This window comes from Diorhabda sublineata, chromosome 2 (assembly GCF_026230105.1).
Source record: "Diorhabda sublineata isolate icDioSubl1.1 chromosome 2, icDioSubl1.1, whole genome shotgun sequence".
Taxonomy (NCBI): Eukaryota; Metazoa; Arthropoda; class Insecta; order Coleoptera; family Chrysomelidae; genus Diorhabda; species Diorhabda sublineata.
This window is the reverse complement of record NC_079475.1, coordinates 9,391,099-9,411,400: the sequence shown is the minus strand read 5'-3', so window position 1 is coordinate 9,411,400 and position 20,302 is coordinate 9,391,099. Positions and strand designations below refer to the sequence as shown.

General features: G+C 32.0%; 2 protein-coding genes across 3 annotated transcripts; one reads left to right on the top strand and one right to left on the bottom strand.

Moving 5' to 3' along the window:
• Nucleotides 1-304: 304 nt before the first annotated feature.
• Nucleotides 305-8,501, top strand: LOC130440439 (facilitated trehalose transporter Tret1-like). Of its 2 annotated transcripts, none has more exons than XM_056773579.1 (2): nucleotides 305-446; nucleotides 6,133-7,570. In XM_056773579.1, exon 2 carries the CDS (start codon nucleotides 6,205-6,207, stop codon nucleotides 7,477-7,479), a length of 1,275 nt encoding a protein of 424 aa, XP_056629557.1. In that variant the 5' UTR covers nucleotides 305-446; nucleotides 6,133-6,204; the 3' UTR covers nucleotides 7,480-7,570. The 2 variants fall into 2 exon arrangements, with proteins under 2 accessions (XP_056629557.1, XP_056629556.1); XM_056773578.1 differs by having other exon boundaries at nucleotides 311-446; nucleotides 6,146-8,501.
• Nucleotides 8,494-20,073, bottom strand: LOC130440440 (uncharacterized). The gene is made up of 4 exons (XM_056773580.1): nucleotides 19,894-20,073; nucleotides 12,154-12,261; nucleotides 10,985-11,157; nucleotides 8,494-8,714 (listed from the first exon to the last, which is right to left on the bottom strand). The coding sequence occupies exons 1-4, from the start codon at nucleotides 19,970-19,972 to the stop codon at nucleotides 8,622-8,624; spliced, it is 453 nt and encodes a 150-aa protein (XP_056629558.1). The 5' UTR covers nucleotides 19,973-20,073; the 3' UTR covers nucleotides 8,494-8,621.
• Between the last annotated feature and the right edge of the window lie 229 nt (nucleotides 20,074-20,302).

The following is a 20,302-nucleotide window of genomic DNA, read 5'->3' as shown; positions in this document are numbered from 1 at the left end:
AATATTGTCTTTGAGGTTTTTTTTTTAATTCACTTTGGACGAAAATCATCTATGAAGTACATTATCCATTGAGAGGCACCTAAAATTAAGACCATATGCACGAAAACATACGAAAAGTTCTAAGAATTGGGAAACTAATTTTTAGTAGCGCGACTCTGAACATTCTTTTAACTTTTATTTTTATTGAATTTTGTAGAAGTAATTGACAATTATTTATGAATGACAATTAACATAAATTAAATTATAAACAATATCCAATGACGTTAAGGTGACAATAAAAACGTTTTAAAACATAATGGAAAATGTAGTACGACTTGACATGACTGAAAGTAAAGTTTCACCTCCACTCATCATCAAATTTGATGAAACTATAAATTCTCAGAAGTTACAAGAAAATCTGGAGGGGAGATATCAATCACGTTATGTCTACATCACAGCACTGACAGGTGAGTTTTTGGATAGTACCTGCACAAAGTGTTTGTTATGAAAGGAAACTATTTTCGAAACAAAAAATAATATTAGAAAAATCGTTTTTTCGATTAAATTCCTTTTTCTTAAGAATTTTTCGGAAGCAATCTTGATCTGAAATCACTGCCAATAAATGAAGTTTCTTTTCAATTCAAAAAATTATAAGAACTTTCAAAAAATTGGATCATATCCAATGAGAGGAATAAAATGAACAGTATTTATTTCAAAATTTGACTAAGCATCATTCATAGCGAATATCATTGTAGTGCATATCAAAATGGAAGCAGAATGAAATGGAAATTAGACAAACATTGTAGAACATCTAAATTTTGCTACCACTGCTGGATACTTAACTGGTTCAGATATACTTCCGAGGATTTCTAGAACTTCGGACATCGACCTCTAATCATCAATAATCATCAAATCAATTTCCATAATTTTTTGATAGTAATGGAAAGATCTTCCAAGCGTGAAGATAACTTCGCATCTCTAGTTGAGAGATGAAAACAATTCCTATTGATCAGTGGGATCAACGATTTTCTTTCATTTTTACACTTAAAATAAGTATCTCAAATAAAGTTCGGATTTTTGTAATAGACATACAGAATATTTCTAAATTCATGGAACAAAATTCAGAATATGAAACTAAGATGAGTCTCTCCTATAACGAAATTTTCACAGTCTACCCCTTGCCGAGGTATCTCGGTGGTGACTAAAATGAGTTTTAATTTTTATTTCAAAATTTCAGTATCTATCTATGTGCCTCGTTATTCTAAAAATATAATTAAAAAAGCAACGGATGATAATTTAATGTTTTTTTTTTTTAATAGAGCCAATTAATTTGAAGCTATTTCCAGATTAAATACATTTATGGAAGTAGAAAAAGTTTTTCCAAGATAAAAAAAATATTCGAGTATTGAAACTGTGAAATACCCAAAGTCATATTTTATTCAAATAAAATAAAATATTTAATTTATTCAAACAATACTAAATTAGAATACAAAAAGACCTCTACTGAAATAACAAAATTAACATTAACGACGATAATTACTAATATTTGCGATAAATTAGCCAATTCTATGAACTCATATGATAAACCGTAAACAATGTATTGTACTGATAAAAGGTAAACACCCGTGGAAATTTCTTGGAATTCCAAACTTTTCGATGAAACAACTTCTTTTGCCACTCAAAAAATATCATATATAGGTCATCTGGTTTCTAACAGAGCCAACAAATATGTAGTGTATGTGGCACAGAACAATGCAATCGTCAATTAAAGCTTTCTTAAGTTCTGATATTTTCTATTTTCGTCCTATGGGTGTAGTCCCTTACAGCTGTTTGTCATAGTCGTCTGCTGTATTATAGATGGAGAATTAAGTGGAACCATCAATGGTATCAGCTTATGTTAAGTATCGATCCCCTTTTAACATAAAATCATAGTTTGGGGTACTTTTGTATATGACAGCGGTTAGTGATGTTCATTTGTGGTTCCATGACGGCTCAGAACAATGTACAGGCAGTTATGGAGCTGAATGTGATTCCATACCCTCACACTATGTAAAACCTCATTTTCTAGTCAGATAATTCCAAAGCACTGCCACTAATCTATTATTTTTGAATTGTTATCGCTTGATCTGTATTCATATGAACAACCCTAGTTGCAAGTTGTTGGACATCCTTCACAGTTTCTGCAGCTCTTTCTCATGAAGTTGAAGTAGCTCAGAATAAGGCAGGTACATCAATGAGTGTAAATAAAATCCCACAACTATTGTGGACACTTTCTCAGTAAATGGTCTATTGAATTTTCATGAAATTAGTAGCATTGAATAGTGTTGAATTATATGAAAAAATTCATATGCATGCTAGTCACATTGAGGTGAAAAATTAATAACAAAATTAAGTTTGAAGGAGAATTCCAAATTAAATTTTCAATGAAGATTAATTTCGCCCTTTCAGTGTTTAATGAAAAAATTTAACTCCAGTTTGTAGCTCATTTTGATAAATTAGTAGCTGAACTTCCTTCTTAGGTAGAGAATTTTGAATTGGAAGGTATCGATAAGCAGATCGATTGGCATATTACATCGCAATCTACTTTCTACTGGTTCTAAAACTAGTAGCTACTCCAATTTAGATCTTTCAATAGATCCTTCATGATATTCACATTTTGATGGCCCAAATAATCTACAGTTGACTTTTATCGTCCAAATCGAGTTTCTTGGAATCTTTATTTATGAAGCAATGACTTAATCAATTTTTATTATTATTAATGTTATTACTGTTATCACTATTATTACTGCTCAGTACTAGGGAAGGGAATACTAGCTACTGAAGACCTTGAATTTTTCTCCACGACAGTGAATAAAGTCAAAAATGAACAAGAAGTTAAGTCATGACAAATCCTGATAATGAAGCCCAAAATCCTGTTACCTTTTTTTGATTTATAATTGATATGTGTAAATACTGTAAATACTGTAAATAAAATATATACATTGTTTATAACTTTCAGCATTATATACATCTTAACACTTCCTTAAATTATTCTAATCAAAGCTTTCCCTCAAAAGTTACCAAGGATAAGAGAATGATTCATAAAAAGTTTATGTAAATTATACGTAAGCCCGATCCTGGAAACTACCGAATACATTTTCAGGAAAATTTGATATTCAATTATGTGTCGCGTAAATGGTGTCACACTTAATAATTTTCTGATAAACAAACATTGTTATATGGTCATGAATAAATATATGAACAGACTAGCGTGAGAAAGCTCTTGAATGTACTATATAGGAAATATAGTTTTAGTTCTTATGAGTATGTCTGATAGTGAAGCTTTCAAAGTTGATTCTACCATAAATTCCAATAAAATACCAGAAAATGTGAAAAGTAAATATCGATTATGTCGTATGTACATAGCGACTTTAACAGGTGAGAGACGAGAAAATATTTAAACTTGTGAATCAATGTCTAATTAAAATTTGTGTAAAACCAAGCTTTTTAATGGCTGTTTATGAAAAAATCTAGCCATTCACAAGAGTATAACACCTACCGGAACCTCCAATAGAACTAGCGGGAGAGAAAATCCTGGAATCGAAATTTTCTTCCAAAACTTGTATATTGGAAACAACATATTGAAGCTTCAGAGACTGTTGACAGGACAAATAGACCAACAATCATTATTGTAGATAATAATATTTGCCATCTTTTTTATTTGAAACTTTTTTTTGTATAACGCATAGGTTCTTAATTATAGCGCTTCAAACTTTTTTCAATATGGTTTTTGCTAAATATATATAACATATAAACATTATGCTTGTATTATGCTATTTTATATTATTTATTATAATATATTGTAATATTTAAAATTATTTATTTTTTAATAGAACATGAAAGTTGGTATTGAAATTAAATTTTTTATTTTTCTAAATTTAACTTGAATCTGAGTTTTCCGAAAAATCGCTAAACCGTTTCAATTGTTGCAAATTTTGTAAAATTCTGCGTATATTTGTCTGTACTATTTTCTCTGTTTGAAATTGTTGCCGAAATCACTAAGAGAAAAAGAATTTTACGAATGTTACTTAAAAAAAAACGGACTCAGACATTTGTTATAATATAAAAAGTGCGCACTATTTTGCGGGGTGAATCTTATTTTTTTCGATGTTGACAAGACACTCATCGCCTTGGGAATCTGCCTTCTGCCTCCGCCATATCAAACCAGCTTTTCGGTATCCGCAGACAGCTTCGCAATTTTTGATGCATTTGCACGATATTAATTGCAACAAACTCGACGGTGCAGGAGCCATAGCAATTCGAATTCGTTCAAGTCCTTGTGCAGTTCGCTTCCAACCCCATTTTTCAGCGTCGTGATAAAATCCAAGCCAAGTTTCAACCTGGTGGTAGACTCAGACCGAAGTATATAGTACACTTTAGGCGCATGATTGAATATACGGCATTATAATCTCGTTATAATCTCATTTACAGCGTAATAGCTCCTAAACTATAAATGCTACGGGAAAAAGTTTCCAATGAAATTCATAGAAAATTTTATACTCTATAATGCAATGACCACCATTTTTAATTTATCATCAACCATTAGGTAAATATTTAGCAAAAACCATTTTGAAAAAAGTTTGGAGCGCTATAATTAAAAACCTATGCGTTATACAAAAAAAAGTTTCAAATAAAGAAGATAGCAAATATTACTTTCTACAATAATAATCTACACAATTTTTGTCGTAAGATACGCGGTTTGCCAGATATTTAATAAAATGTGTTTTTCAAGATGACTGCTGAAGTGAACCCCCCTCCCTTGACACCCACTCTGATTTACATTCAGGGGACTCCCCTGAACATATTCAAAAAAATACCTGTTTCCGTACTTTTTTTTCAGTGTGCCTTCAAAGTTGCGAAATCAGAACTAATATTTGAGTAAATTTTCAATGGATGATTACGTTCTTTTTGTTTGATTCGATTAAATTCATCGTTAACTTTTACAGGGACAACCTGTACAATCTAAAAATAGCAAAAATTAATGTATCTATCGATTTTTCAATAAAAAGGTACTCTTTGTTCAAATCGATAAAATAAATGGTTTAGGAGATATGCACATTTTTAGATCGTCGCACATGTCGAGAAAACCGTTCGTCATAAAGAGACATTCTGAAAAAAATTATCATAAATTCTAATTATTTGATGTTAGAGATGTTAGAACACAATCGATGAAATGCCATGGAAGTCGAGGATTATCGAGCAAGATTCGTTGGTATATATATAAACAAGTTGATAATACATTTGTTGGAAAAGTACCATTTACAGATAAATCTGGTTTCCCACAAGAGATTCTAATAAATTCTCATAATTTACATTTATGGGTAGATGAAAATCCTTAAAACGAAGAATCACATCGATTTTGTGTTAATGTGTGGGCAAGAATACTGATTAATAATTTATTAGGTCCATTTTTTTGGATAATAACTTGAATAATCAACTATACTTAGGATTTCTCTAAAAACCACAGAGACATGTAGTTCATGCACGATGAACTACTTTCCAAATGTTCTAAAAAATCATCCCAATAGGTGTATTAGTCGAGGAGGCCCATTTGCATCACCACCAGATGCTCTGAATTAAATATAATGGATTTTTTTGAGTATATCTCAAAAGCTTGGTGTATACAACATCAGTAAATACAAGTAACGCAATTATCAATAGAATAAACTTCTTTATAAGATAGAATCTTGGAATTCTCTTCCAAATTCAAGGAAATATCATCCGTTGACTCCAAAAATGTGATGTTCGACAGTATGCACTTCAATTAAAAATGTATGATTGTGCTTTAATACTTCCTTTAAGTATTTTCAATAAATAATTATAGTTTATGATAATTTTATTCAGAATGTCTCTTTATGGCGAAAAATCCACACATCTTGTAAACCTTCCATGGAGTTCTGATTCGGAAACTTTAAAGGCATATACCTGAGAAGCGAGGAGTTGTAAGAGAAAATGTTTTGTATGTCACAGCATCTTTTATCACGTCATCTACTCAATCCCGAATTTACTGCATCAAGACCCGAAACACTCTGTATAATTAGTATAAAATTATTAATATATAAGTTGGTCAAGTCTATTGTGAATGTTTGAATGAACTAAGTAAGTTGAAAACAGTATTTTGTTTCAGCAAATATTCTTTTGATTGCTGCTGGTTTCACTTTGAATTGGGCCGCACCCGTACTACCGATGCTTTTATCTAACAACACCGATATCAATCCATTAGGAAGACAGATTTCCACTTTGGAAGTTTCTTTTTTGGCAGCTACTACAAATATTACTGGTTTTCTGGGATTTTATATCATGGCAAAAGTTTCCGATAGATTTGGCAGGAAAGCAACTATGATATTTTCAGCTATAATTCACGCGTTTTCTTTCAATGTAATTGCATTCATCGGCAACATTTATTCGTATTATATTTGTTTGTTGTTAATAGGTATTGGATTTTCTGGAATAGTTGTAAGCGTTTCCGTATATAATGTAGAAATTTCAGACAAACATAATAGAGATAGAGTAAGCAGTATAGTTGGAATTGGAATACCCATGGGTGTGTTACTTTCTTTCCTTTTTGGCTCGGTAACGTCTGTCAAAGTATTCAGTATAATTAATGCAGTACCGGCATTCCTCTTTCTAATATTAGGACCTTTCATTATTATTGAATCGCCAGTTTATCATTGTTTGAGAGGCAGGAAAAACGAAGCTCTAATATGTTTAGAACGTCTTAGAAGATTTGCGAGCCAACGAGAAATAGAAACAGAATATTTAGAGATATTATCGAATGTAAAAGAAAGAGGAGAAAAGAAAAACTCTGTTATCGATTTATTTAAAACAAAAGCATCAAAAAGAGCGTTATTGCTTTCAATATTTTTATCTACCGGAAGACAAACGTCTGGTCTTCCTCTTGTAATGACCTTCATAGGCATCATATTCAAAGATACCGGATCAAGTTTGTCAGGTAATAGAATCGGAATTCTATTGGGATTTGAACAAGTTATATCCATAATACCAATGATATATTTCATCAAAAAATTAGATAGAAGATATTTCGTCCTTGCTTCATGTTTAGTAGCTTCCTTCTCACTATTTACTTTGAGTTTATCCCTATTTCTTGAGCACAGTGATTATAACTTCAAAGAATACATCCGATGGTTACCTCCCGTATCCGCTTTAGTGTTTATGCTAGGTTATAATCTTGGATATGGTCCCTTATCATTGTCTTTAAGTGGAGAATTATTCAATAATAATTTGAGATCGATTGGAGTTGGAGTGGGTTTGTTAATGGAATGTTTGTGCACGTTTGTAGTGAAATTCACGTTTCCTTTACTAATAGAAGCTTTAGGACTACATTTCAGTTTAGCAATTTTCACTGTAACGGGTTTGGTGAATTTTACAGTGTTTTACCGATTTTTACCAGAAACTAGGGAAAAATCGCTTAGAGAGATACAAAAATTATTAGAAAATTGAAAACTATTCGGTATACTTGTATATATAAAAGATATGATTATTGTATAGCTGATGATGATGATTATACTAAATACAATGATTTCAAAATTTAGTTTATCATTTATTATGACCTATAAAAGCAATACAATGCCATTATTGTTCATTATCTACTAGAGAAAGATAAATGAGCGATCAAATTTATTTTAAAAAATAATACTTCCCCTATTCTAGGTTCGTGATAATTTGAAAGTGGAAGTTTTTCTTCAAGAATAAATTTGGTGAGTACATCGTCACACCTGTAAAGTTTCCAATTGTTTCGACATGCAGAAAAAATAAAACCGCGGTTTCAAAATAAAATAACTCAATATGTACAGGTTTACACTTATGAATATAAATAATAACCTACCTTGTAGTTTTTGGAGAAATATCATCATGGAAACTTAGCACCAGGACATTAACTGTTTCTTTGCCGAATCGAAATTCCACTTCACTTTAAGGAGTACACTGATTTACTCGTAGCCTAAAGTTTCGAAGTACCTTCGGCCTGAAAGTTTCATTTTCATCAAAAGAGTCAGGGGAATCATCATTAGTCTTTCCAAACTAGCCTGTTTCGAAATATTTCAGAAGATTATGATGACGTCGTTTAAACTGATTTAAAATAATATATGAATTGAGTTTATCAAACGGAAGCAAAAGGAAACAAAAATTTAGGATAGAAACGTATTTATGACAGCGTCCTTTGCATCCTTTGCGTTTGAACCTTGTAGCTTCTTTTGCTTCACCAATAATATGTATTGGTTCTACAAGGTCTAACTGAATTTCTTTGCATGGTTTCTTTTCTCCTTGTTTGGTCATTATAATCTAAAAACAGTTGGGCCCCTAAAATGGACTCCCAATACATTTCCTCCTTTCCATTTTTATTCGTTGCACTGAAGAATCAAATTAGACTTTATTATAAATTATAAATAATAAAGCTGTGTTTGTATCAACATAAATACACTTTGTGTTAATTATTTGGAATTAAAACTAGAGAAAACAAAGTTCAGATAGTTTTATTTAATATATAATATCAATAAGATAAATAATAATAATAAACTAGATTTAAAATAATGCTGATGATTACACAATACACAATGAGTGGTTATATTGCAGGTAAAAATATTTCAATTTACAATCAAGACGGGAATTTTAATACAAAATAATGGATCTATATCAGGATCATCAGTGAAGGCTTCTATTTGCAGCATTCCTGGTCTCTGAAAAAAAAAAATAGAAAATTGGAAATAATACATTTGGTCAGATGAATTAGAACGTGACTGTATTATCTTGACTAACGACGAGATCTTGGGACGTTAAGTTTCGCATTTGCTCACTGTTGATGATAAGAGTAGTCCAATGAATACTTCCAGATCTCATTGACGCGGTTTAAGTATCGGTTCATAAATGTAGATGAAACCGGGATCCACCACTACACTCCTGAGTTGTAAGAATAGTTAATAGATTATAAAAGAGCTACGAAAAAGGTAAAGACGATTTTAAGTCATGGAGAAAGTTCTTTGGGATTGTGTTCATCGACTATTTTCGAAAAAATAAATTATTATGCCTCATTGCTTAATAAGGTGAAAAGAGAAATTTTAAAAAGGTGTAAACTGGTATATCTCTATTAAGTATTGACTCTTACCATTTTTTTTTTCGAATTTATAACACAAAACTGAAGTTCTATCTATACTCATCACGGAAATCCATTGTTGCCAGTTGGATAACGGCTGCAAAAAGAGACCGGGATGATTTGAATTTATTTGGAACGAAGTTCGTTGAAAAACAGGTGAGTATCAATAATTAAGAATGATATACCTGTTTATACCTGGTGTTTCTAGCGCTGCGGCTGGCTGAATGTTGACAACAATCCTAATCTCAATTCATGACATAATTTTTTTTAAATAACGTGAAATTGTCTTAAAAAACATGAAATATACTAAAATCAATTACAGGTTATTGAAGTTTTTATAGTCTATCGTTTTTCCATTTTATACTTTCTTAACATTGATTTAAAAAATGTTTTATCAAAAAAAAAACAGATGCCTGGAGGATCGAGCAGTGGGATCCTGTACTATTAGAAGAAGAAGGAGAAGAAGAAGAAGTTATAATTGGAAAGAAAGTTCTACAATGTTCTGAAACGTTGCAAAAGCATTTAAGGGTTGGTAACAAAAATTTCGGTTCTGTAGTATAAAAGAAAACGCTTTCGTTCAACAAAGAGTCAACTATATATTTTTCATTTTGCTCAATGACCTTTAGCCATCTTTTTTTCAGCTGCATGATTCCGCATTCATAAATTTCTGGTCGTTATCAGTAAAAAACTTAACCAGGTGCGATTGAAGGTAATCTTCATTTGTGAAAGTCACTCAAAGTTTTCTACAAACTTCGAAATAAATGTTAATCAGATGCTACCAGATTATGTAGAATGTGGCATCACTTCCCAGCCAAGCTCCAATAGTTTCCCACGAGTTGCCAAAGATGTGTGAGGCCTTCTAATATCATGGTGGAACACTTGACTATTCTAGCCGTTTTTCTTTGATTGCTTCATTCAATTTTATGAATTGTTGGCAGTAAACATCAGAATTGAACGTTTGGTTCCTTGGAAGCAGCGCAAAATTTGTTGTTTTTCAGCTTTTGATGTGGTTTATGCTGGTTCCTAGTGGTTGCTCCATGATTGTTTTTGAACTATGTTACTATACAGGACCCTTTTTTCATCACCAGTGATGATTCTTCTCAAAAATTGGTTTCACTTCGTTTAAGGTCCATATCGCAAATGTTGATTCTTTGTGTTAAAGGAATTCGTGAGGTATCCAAATATCAAGCTTCTCAACTAGCCCAAGACATTTCAAGTGTTTTTCGATATTACGATCCTCTTCAATTATATCTTTGATTTGATCATCATCAACTTTAGTAGGCCGACGAGAACGCTGATCATCTTTGAAGAAAAAATCTCCAGAACGGAATTTCTGACAATTCTGACAGATGCGCTTTGTTGAGAAAGTGAAAATACTTACTTGTCAACCTTATTTAATGCAGAAGCTGACATTGGAGTTCTTTAGTTGAATATTGGAGTGATATGATGGTTATTAAAGTTCGTGATATTTTTCGTCTAATAAAGCTTCAAGTGTCAGATTAACTGGTACATTTCTATAATAGCGAATTAATGGCCATGAAATGAACAAAATTCTTTTCTTTAACAAATAATGTATTTTTTTCTTGAGTTTATTTTATTAATAAATGTTGAAGACAATTTTAGTACAGTAAATAAAATCATTCAAAAGTCAGTTCAGAGGACGAAGGATTTTAAAGATAATATGCTCGTAGTTTTTCATCGGTTTCTCCAATTGCTTTTTTGACAGTTCGATCAACACTTGAATTTTACACAAAAAGAAACCAATTGTCTTCATACAAGTATTAAAACTAATGTACAAATTCGATTTATATAAAATTTGGACATGAGAACATTACAAACTAATAATAAATATCCGACCTTTAAATGAATCCCAGAAAATTCGATTTCTCCCAAGAACGTGTATTCAGGTCTAGCTTCAAGAGGACATGACCATGACGTACATACATCTTCGGGTGTTATTGGTACACTCCAGTGTATGCCCATTTGAATGAATTCCGCAGATGCGACTATAGTTGATGTTGGAGGAATCTCTGAAAACACAATAGCTCTATTATTTTCAATCAAAAACTGGATATGTGAATATAGAAGAGATGTAGACGATCGCTCCGTAGTCAAGTTTAGATCTTGTATACGTGTAGTGAACTTGAGTAGTCTACACTCCAGTTTTTGGATGCTAGTGTCCTGAGTAAGTTGATTGCAGGTTGACGTTTTTTATTCAATATCAGAATGTGTTAATTTTGGATCAAGTATCATTCCTGGGAAGTTCACTTCTTCCACATATTCTAACTTTTCTTTATAAAGATATAAAGTTTTGGACTGGGGTTGAGTCCTTTTTGAAACACTCGCTTTTCGCTATTTTCGATGTATTAAATCACACCCTACTTATTTTTGACCAATGTTCTAGTGTGGTTATTGTTTGTTCGATGTTTTTATGTGTTGTTGTCATATTTTTTCCTCTGCAATAAATAACAAAGTCATCTGCGTTTAATCCGTATTTTACTTTGGTTTGCAATAATCAAATTTATCGCTACGAGAAATAACACTGAGATTCGACACTTGTGGTATACCATTTTCTTGTGTCTTCAACTGGGTATAGATTCTATCCACTCGCAGTTGGTACTGACGATGTTCTAGTTATGTTACCTCGTATTGGCCAGTCGTAGAGTGCTTCAATTATTAAGTAATTCCACAATGTATCAGTCGCTTCACGAATATCAGAAAATATTCCGATTTCTGATTCCAGATGCCTGTTGTTAATTATCTTCTCAAGAACTTTACCCATGGTACATGTAAGTGATTTGCTCTAAATGTTTCTGGGTCTGATTTCGAATTACTTAGCTTAGGGAATTTTTTTCAGATTTTGTTTTTAGATTTCAATAGAAAAACATAATTCGTAGAATTTTCCACATTTTGAAATATGAACATGTCAAGAGTGTTCTAAGTTGAATTTTACACCTCATATTTGATAATTTAACTCAATTTTTCAGTTGTGGGGTATTTTACAGGAAATATTTGAAACAACATACGTGTGCCATCCACTGTTATCTCAATCTCTTGAATTTTATCAGTACTAATTTCACAAGGCGTCGATATACAGCTTCCTAATTTCACTCCTACTGTTTCTACTGTATACCCTGAAAAAGACAATGAAAATAATCAATTTGTCAATAAAGCGATAGGGAATAATCGTTAAAACGGCCATTTTACTAAAGCCGCCTCCAATTGTTTTTACTTTTCATAAAATCTACCTCAAAAATAGAGCATTTGACACATAGCTATTATTGTGCGCGTGCGTACCTGCCCAATATGTCATAAATTAAATCGATTTCATTAAAGCCACCGTTCCGACAATTTCCTGATAAAAATTAGGAAGTTCTTTCATATAACCTTACCAGCGAATAAATAAGGAACTATCGGAATATCAGTTTCAATAAAATCGACTATATTTATGACATATTTGACAGGTACGGACGCGCACAAGGCACCAGTAATAAAGTGCATCTAATAAAGTTACTGCCGTCTTTTCATGCAAAGGAAGACATTAAATTTGTCAAAATCCGCCTTATGGCTCTTCTTTTATTAAATCGATGGCTAGTTGTCTATATGTTTTGTCTATGTGTTTTCAAAAATACACAACAGAATTCATGATATTTGCTGTATAGTTTAGTTTTTTTTTTCATTTTTGATTTGTATGCGATGTCCAAATTCAAAAAATTTCGTTTTCGCTATGCTGAAAATATCGTTTTGTTTGAAGGAAATCTGAATTTCAGCACCACAAATTTAGTCCTACCACCTACCAATCGTGACGCTAATGTAATAAAAATCTGTCATTACTGTCAATGTCAATTGTCAAAATAAATAATCATATGAATAAATTCACCAAACGCTTTTCTGATGTGTGTTCTAAATAGAAAGAATTTTGTAAAATTCAATGCTCAACACCAAATTATTGCTTGCGTGAAAATCATTTTCTGGAAAGTGATCTAGCAAATTGGTAGTTTCGACAAAGAAAAATCGGTAGATGGAGCTAGTAAGAACAATTTGACGCCTAGAAACATGCTAATCTATCAAGTTCATCGGAATACAATAGCCAAAGGGCTTGCCACGTCAGAATAGGATTCATGGAATGTTATGTGTGGTTAGTACTGCTGTAGGTACAGAGTGGAAACTTGAACTTTGAAACTCAAATGATCAAAAAACTTGAGGCATTTGAGATGTGGTTCTATTGATACATCCTGAAGATACCGTGGACACTGACAGAATCACCAACGACGAAACACTAAGACGCATTGGTCGCTAAAGAGAGCTGTTACAATTATTAACCTATAAATACCTACTGCTACAGAAAATAAGAGAAGACGGCAAGAGAAGAAGAAGATGTGAAGCCATGAGGGCCAGCAAAATAACGTATAGATCTTCGGTACAAACGCTGCTTGTTACAGAAAACTTTAATTGAAGTCTTCTGTTCTGTACGCTCACTGATGCATCAACGCCATCAGTTTTGTATGCATTTGTGTATGCGAAGTGAAATTGTGAAAACTTATCAAATCTAGAGGCAAATTCTTTACTAATTAGGGCATTGGAAATTTCTAGTTTGTTAAAATTGCACATTGTAGTGTCTATTGATATTGATAGACAATGTAGTGGAGTTTGAATTTTGTTGAGCAGGATGTTTAGGCATTCGATTTGGAGCTCCGCAAGAATTTGACTGGCTCTCACATGAAATGGCGGATCAGTTTTGGTGTCAGTAAAATGTGGAATTTTGTAACGATTATACTTGTACTTTATGTTGGAGTAAACTGAATTCTGCTAGTTTGTGCTAATGGATTGCGCATATGGATCGCTTCTGTTGCTATTCTTAGTGCTATGCTTTGACTGATTTCTAGTTGGTTTGAGGTAGTTGTATATACAGTAGAGCAGTAATAGAAATTAGAGCCAATTCACAATTCGAAATATTCTTGCAAGTAGGATTAAAGAGTTGATAAAAACCTTTCAATGAGTAGGAGTATATCATAATTAAAAATAAACGATTACGAAATACGTCATATTCCTTATCTTCAATTTAGATACAAGATTGTTTTATAATTTGAGTGTGATCAAGAGCCTTTCAAATCAATTAATAACAATCAAAATGCGTCTATTTTGATTTTCTTTTAATTCGTAAATTCGTTTAAACATCAAAATAAACAGACTTCATATATCTTATCATAAATGTTTTATCGCATATAGGATCGAGATAGATTAAACTGATTCCAAATGGATTCAAATTAATAAAAAAAACGCAATTGAAATATGGTAAGAAAGTTGTTTCGGTGCATCGTTCTGGAGTACATTACAGATTATAATCAATTATAAGTGGTTAATGGATTGAACTGGATTGATCTGGTCGTTTTGGAAGTTTTCGGAAGAGACTGTGAAAGTTTTTCTCAAATAAATAACACTCGCCAGTAGAATTAACGCATAAATTCTCTTTTTCTATATTAAAATATAGTGCAATGAATTTATAGGAATTTTACCAAAAATGTTCAATTTTGATCAAAAGCATATTTGACCTAGAACTTCCACCCACAGATTCAATTTACGCGAATACTACGGGAAAACAACATAAACATAAGTAACATTTTTTCATACGACCCCCCTTTTCTAAGTTAAAAATCTTTGAAGTTACAAAATCAGAACTTATATTTGAGTATATTTTCTATATTAAATATTCGAACATTATGAATTTTTATTAGATGATTACGTATGTTTATAAAGTATGTTTGACTGTATGAATAGTTCAGTCAGGGGCCAATTTCTAAACTTTAACTTCGTTCAACTCGATATATGGTTCGCCATAAAGTGACATTCTGAAAAAAATTATCATAAATTGTAATTATTTTTTGACATAATATCAGACATTTCTAATTTCTAATACTTATCAAAGGAGAGTAGGAAAAAGCTATAAAAACAAAGAGTCAAATTCGTTTTGTGATAATGTGTGGGCAGGAATGGTTGGTGATAATTTAGAAGGTTCATAGTTTTTTTTATATTGACCTGAATTGAATGGTCAGCGATACTTAGAATTTCTTCAAAATGTTTTACCACTCATGTTATGTGGTATTCCTCTAAACATTTGCAGATACATATGGTTGATGCACGATGCTCTTCCTAAAATATCATCTTCATAACATTTTTCCCAGTATAAAATACAATGGATTCATTTTTTGGGGGATATCTTTGAAGCTTTATGTTAAAAAATCGATTGAAAATAAGTAAAAGTAACAGATTGTTGACCATTGAGCATGAACCACCCCTAATCTTCAAAAAGTAGTCCAATAAAAATTCATAATGTTTGAATGTATGATTTAGAAAAGATAATTAAATATAAGTTCTGACTTCGCAGCTTTTGAAGCCTATAACTCAAAAACGAAGGGTCACAGCATTATTTTCACATCATCTACTTGCTCCCAAATTTTTTGCCCTGTACATACTCATAATTATTATTAATATATACAGGGTGGGTGAGTCAAAACGGCCGACTGCCATATCTCAACAACGAATTATCTCAACATTTTAGATTCTTGAATTTTATCGTCCCCAGTAATTACATGTGATGTACACTCATTCATCATTATTGTGGTGAGTTCTGTTAATATTTTTGGATCCGTAATTTTGTCATATCCTATAATAATATGTCTCTTTTCAGGATGTCAAAAGCTTGTTTGAAGTTTATAAATAGTCATCTCCAAAATGAGTTTCCCCACAATATTCAAACTCGAATCATTGATGGAAATAGAAATTTCCTTTCTTGAATATCGTTTTTTCAGACTAGGTCTATTAACTATCAGATCATTTCCCCCGTATTTTAATATCACATTAACGATTTTTTCTGGTTGTTTAGTTTCAATTTCTTAATGGTATCTTCTAACTCCATTGATCGTTAGCGGTTGTCTTTTTTTTTCGTCTATAAAAACACCTTTTGCGTGGAAATCATTTTCTACCATCACGTTTTTCAAGTGTTGTACCCATGCCCTGTTTTTTCCTATACTGTAGCTTTTTTCATGCCATTTCATTTTCATTTATATCTATTTCTCAGTCTTCATTAAACCATGGATTTTTCTTTCTTTCGGTGTTTTTAATTTATAGTGTCCAAAATATATTTTGACAGTTCATATTTATGTCGATTTCTTCTGTGGACTACCTCTAGTTTTTTCTATGTTCCATCTCGTTTTGTTTGCTATGATATATTTTCTATTATTACGAAGTTTAATTTTAGTTATCACCAGAATGTGGTCTGAGTCGACATACGCTCTTCGAATGGATCGTACATTCCTGTATTGTACTGTATTCTCGTTTGCCCTTGGATCATTCATGTTGCTTCATGCTTCAATTCGTCTTCAAACTTGATGCTAACTATATGCGTTTTCAAATCTGTTACCATATAACAAAATCTGTGGCCATTCTTTACCTGCTACCTGCTATATTCACTGTAATATTTTCACAAATATTCATGCATTTTAATCTTCTATGGCACGTATACTATTATAGTCGTAGTGTTAGATACTTAGGATTTCAGTGTTATATATGAAAGTCCACTATTTACTCTTTTCTACTCGAGTATACTTTTTACTGATCATTAATCCTGTACCATTCCTTTCTTATTTGTTTTCTCCTGGTTATAATAACATGAATTCACATTTATCAATTCTTTCTTCGTCCTTCCATCTTAGCTCTTGTAGTAGCAATCTTTCTATGTTATGATTAATAATATCTCTAGCTGTCTCCTCCATATTTTCTGGTCTTAGTGAAGTTTTTATATTCTATGTACATAATCTAATAATGTTTTTATTTTTACTACTTTTTGATTTTTTAATCTCATAATTCTTGTCTCCTCCAATAGTTTCCTAGTATTTGCTTATATGATTTTCTGGTGATACTTGGTACATTATCTTATTCTTTTTACCATTAAAAGAAACATGTATTTCAACTAAATCCATAATTGAGATAGTATTTTGTAAATAAATATTGTAGATTCAATTTTTTTATCAACTCACTTGACAAGAGATGTTTAGACGCCCGATCAAGAGATTATCGAAAATAAAATCATTTACGTGATTCATTCGCTCAAAATCTTAAAAATTCATATTATCACTATCAATTACAATTTTTGATATGATTTAATTTTATAATTATTTCAAATAATCACGAACTGATCCGACGTAAAATTAATACAAAGTATCTTTTCATATAAAAATATATTATAGATATTTTTTCATATCTAGAACATGAAGAAATCTTGTATAATTTTTAAATCGTCAAATACAAGCAGAAAGTTAGAAGATGATATCTAGAAACTGATATTGTTTGGAACGTTTGGAATAAGACATCTAATATACTTGTTACAACCTGTTCCGATTAGAAGAAGTGAGCTAGATGCTTCACATGATGAAGCGTAATCTACAGACCTAAGATACTAAGATACTAAGCCTGGTACAAACTACGAAGGTAAGCAAATACTACCAGAAGTTGCTTCGTGATGTAGCATATACCCCATGGTATATACTTAAATTTGTAGTATCAACAAGAACTCTTTTTTAATTCATACTGCAAATTAGCCACACATACTTAGAAAATCCCCAGAGATGGGCTTGATACTACCAGTGCATAAGAAGACAGACAATAAAGTTATGGTGATGCTCCCATTTTTAATTAAAGCACTATCCTCCTCCACTCTCCGACCATGCTTTTGGCTACCATGTGTTGATGACCTTTTATCATTTGGCACCTCAAACAGCTACTTTAAATTCCTTTCTACTCCATCTGAATGACGTACATCTTTGTTGACAGTTCACGTTCAGCTCCATCTGAATGACAGTTCACGATGGTGCCTGGAGGACGAAACATTTCTGCCCTAGCTTGACGTCAATTTTCTTCGCACCGTTTCTCTTACTCCGTCTATGGAGAACCCACTTACACCAATCATTTCTTCAACGCTCAATCCCATCATCATTTTCTTTACTGACGAATTCAATCGACCATCTGAAATCAATTTTTTGTAAAAAAACATTGATCCGGAATGATTACAACAAATCCCAAATTTCTAGGAGCTTCCATAAATCCACTTGTTTGAAGAATAAAGAGAAAATATCCCTTATATTGAAGACATTACAGATAAAATCTACAAAATCATCAATCAGCAACCACTACTACCATGGAATGTATGAAACCACCTGCTCAGATTGCCCCAGTTCCTATGTTGGCCAGACAAATCGACGTATTTCCATCAGAGCAAAGGAACACTTATTATCTGTCACTAATTCCGATATTTCCTCCACCATTGGATATCGTGTTCATACCAGACACTCAATCGATTCCAATAGAATCAAAACTATCGCCCTACTTCGCTCCTTCAAATCCAGGATTTTTCGCGAAGCTACAAATTATCATCAACCTGGAAACACCTTCCTCATCCACTTCTTTCCAATACCACTTTGGCCAAGGGGTCCCTATAATTACAAGGTACATGCGGCTAGATCACCAGTTAGCGCAAGACCAGCAGTGATTGTGTTAGTGTCAACGATGTTCTTGATGGTAAGCATATTATTTTTAATCATATTTTAATCGTTTTCTATTTTTTTTTGCTTTAGCTTTCCATTTCCTCGGTGAAATTCCAGGAAGTAGGGATATTGAGGCCTTGAAATTAATTAATAAAAGGGGTGATTCATTACGTGGAGAAGGAAGATTTTGATAAAGGCTTCAAAGTGGGATCAGATACGTCAAGAATTTTCGAAATTCTAATGAGGTTCAACACGAGATGGCTGGATCGATTTGATTGAATTTTTTTATGCATTTAGATGGCGCTCTGGATTCTCAAATCAGCCCGGCAGATGACGCTGCAATCGGTATCTAGGTTATTTATCTATACTGGAACTAGTGGGAGTCTAGATAATTAACTTTCTTGAATCAACATGGTTTCGTGTATATTGAATGTATTTAGTTCATTCTTTGACATTCTAATTTTAGTTTAACGTATTCAATTTACCATGACATTTTAATTTTCTCTTGTATGCTTTGATTGAAGGCATAATTCCAGATATACATGCTAATTATATTAACCATGCGTGGCTATTTTAGCCTTAAAAATATTGATATTGACGCTATTAAAGCACAAACTGAAATGTGTGACAATGAAATATTGTTCAAATCGATCGACATTGCTAGCGATCCTGACGAAGAAGTTGAACTATCCTGTTGAATTTTTAAATTCGCTGGTTACCAGGAATGCCACCACATGATTGAAGATTGTCTCACCTATAATTTTGCTTAGACATTTGAATGTGATATCTTGAATTCTTGAATTTCCAATTCGCTGGGCATTTGCTATTATAAGTAATACGGTCACACAATGTCGATTTGTGAGTTGGATCCGGCCTTATCACGAGGTCGATTATACGCGGCGTATTCTCGCGTTGGAAAACCGTTTTTTCATCAAGACTTCTTACGAATTGATTGAAAATATTGTTTATCAACTCGCATTATAATAAAATTGAGCAAACATTATTAATTAGAATAAATTGTTTTTAAAAAAAATATGTTATTTCAAAATAATCACTTGAAATATCGTGCAGGACAATGTCTATCGGGTTCGTGAAAACAACAATTAATCATGAATTAGTTCCATTAGCATTAATTCATCAATTTTTTAAACCGTGTTATATTTGGAATACATATAGTGTTATTTTACGCCCTTTCTAGTGAAAAAAATTTAAAAACACAAAACTTACCACAATCCATAAATTCAATAAAACCTCTTACGTCAACGAACAGAGTAGCCAAAGCAAAAAAAATAAATTTAATATTCATTTTTTGAAAAGCATGGATACCACTTCAACACTGAATAATTTTACAATAAATGCCTACTTTTAACTGGTACTAAATATACTACTGATAATTTTGATTATTTGAAACTGATTAATACGATGCTTAACAAATTTTTAGATATCCAAAAGATCAAAACATTCTCTACAGATTGATAAAAAAATGTTTAATAACATGGTATAATTGTTCTAAAATTAAAAACTTTTTATTTTCGTATTCTATCAATATAATTTGAAAATCATCTATTAAATCATGCCATCGAAGTGAAATTCAATTTCTTTTACTTATGCCCAACCTACTTACATCTTCTACATT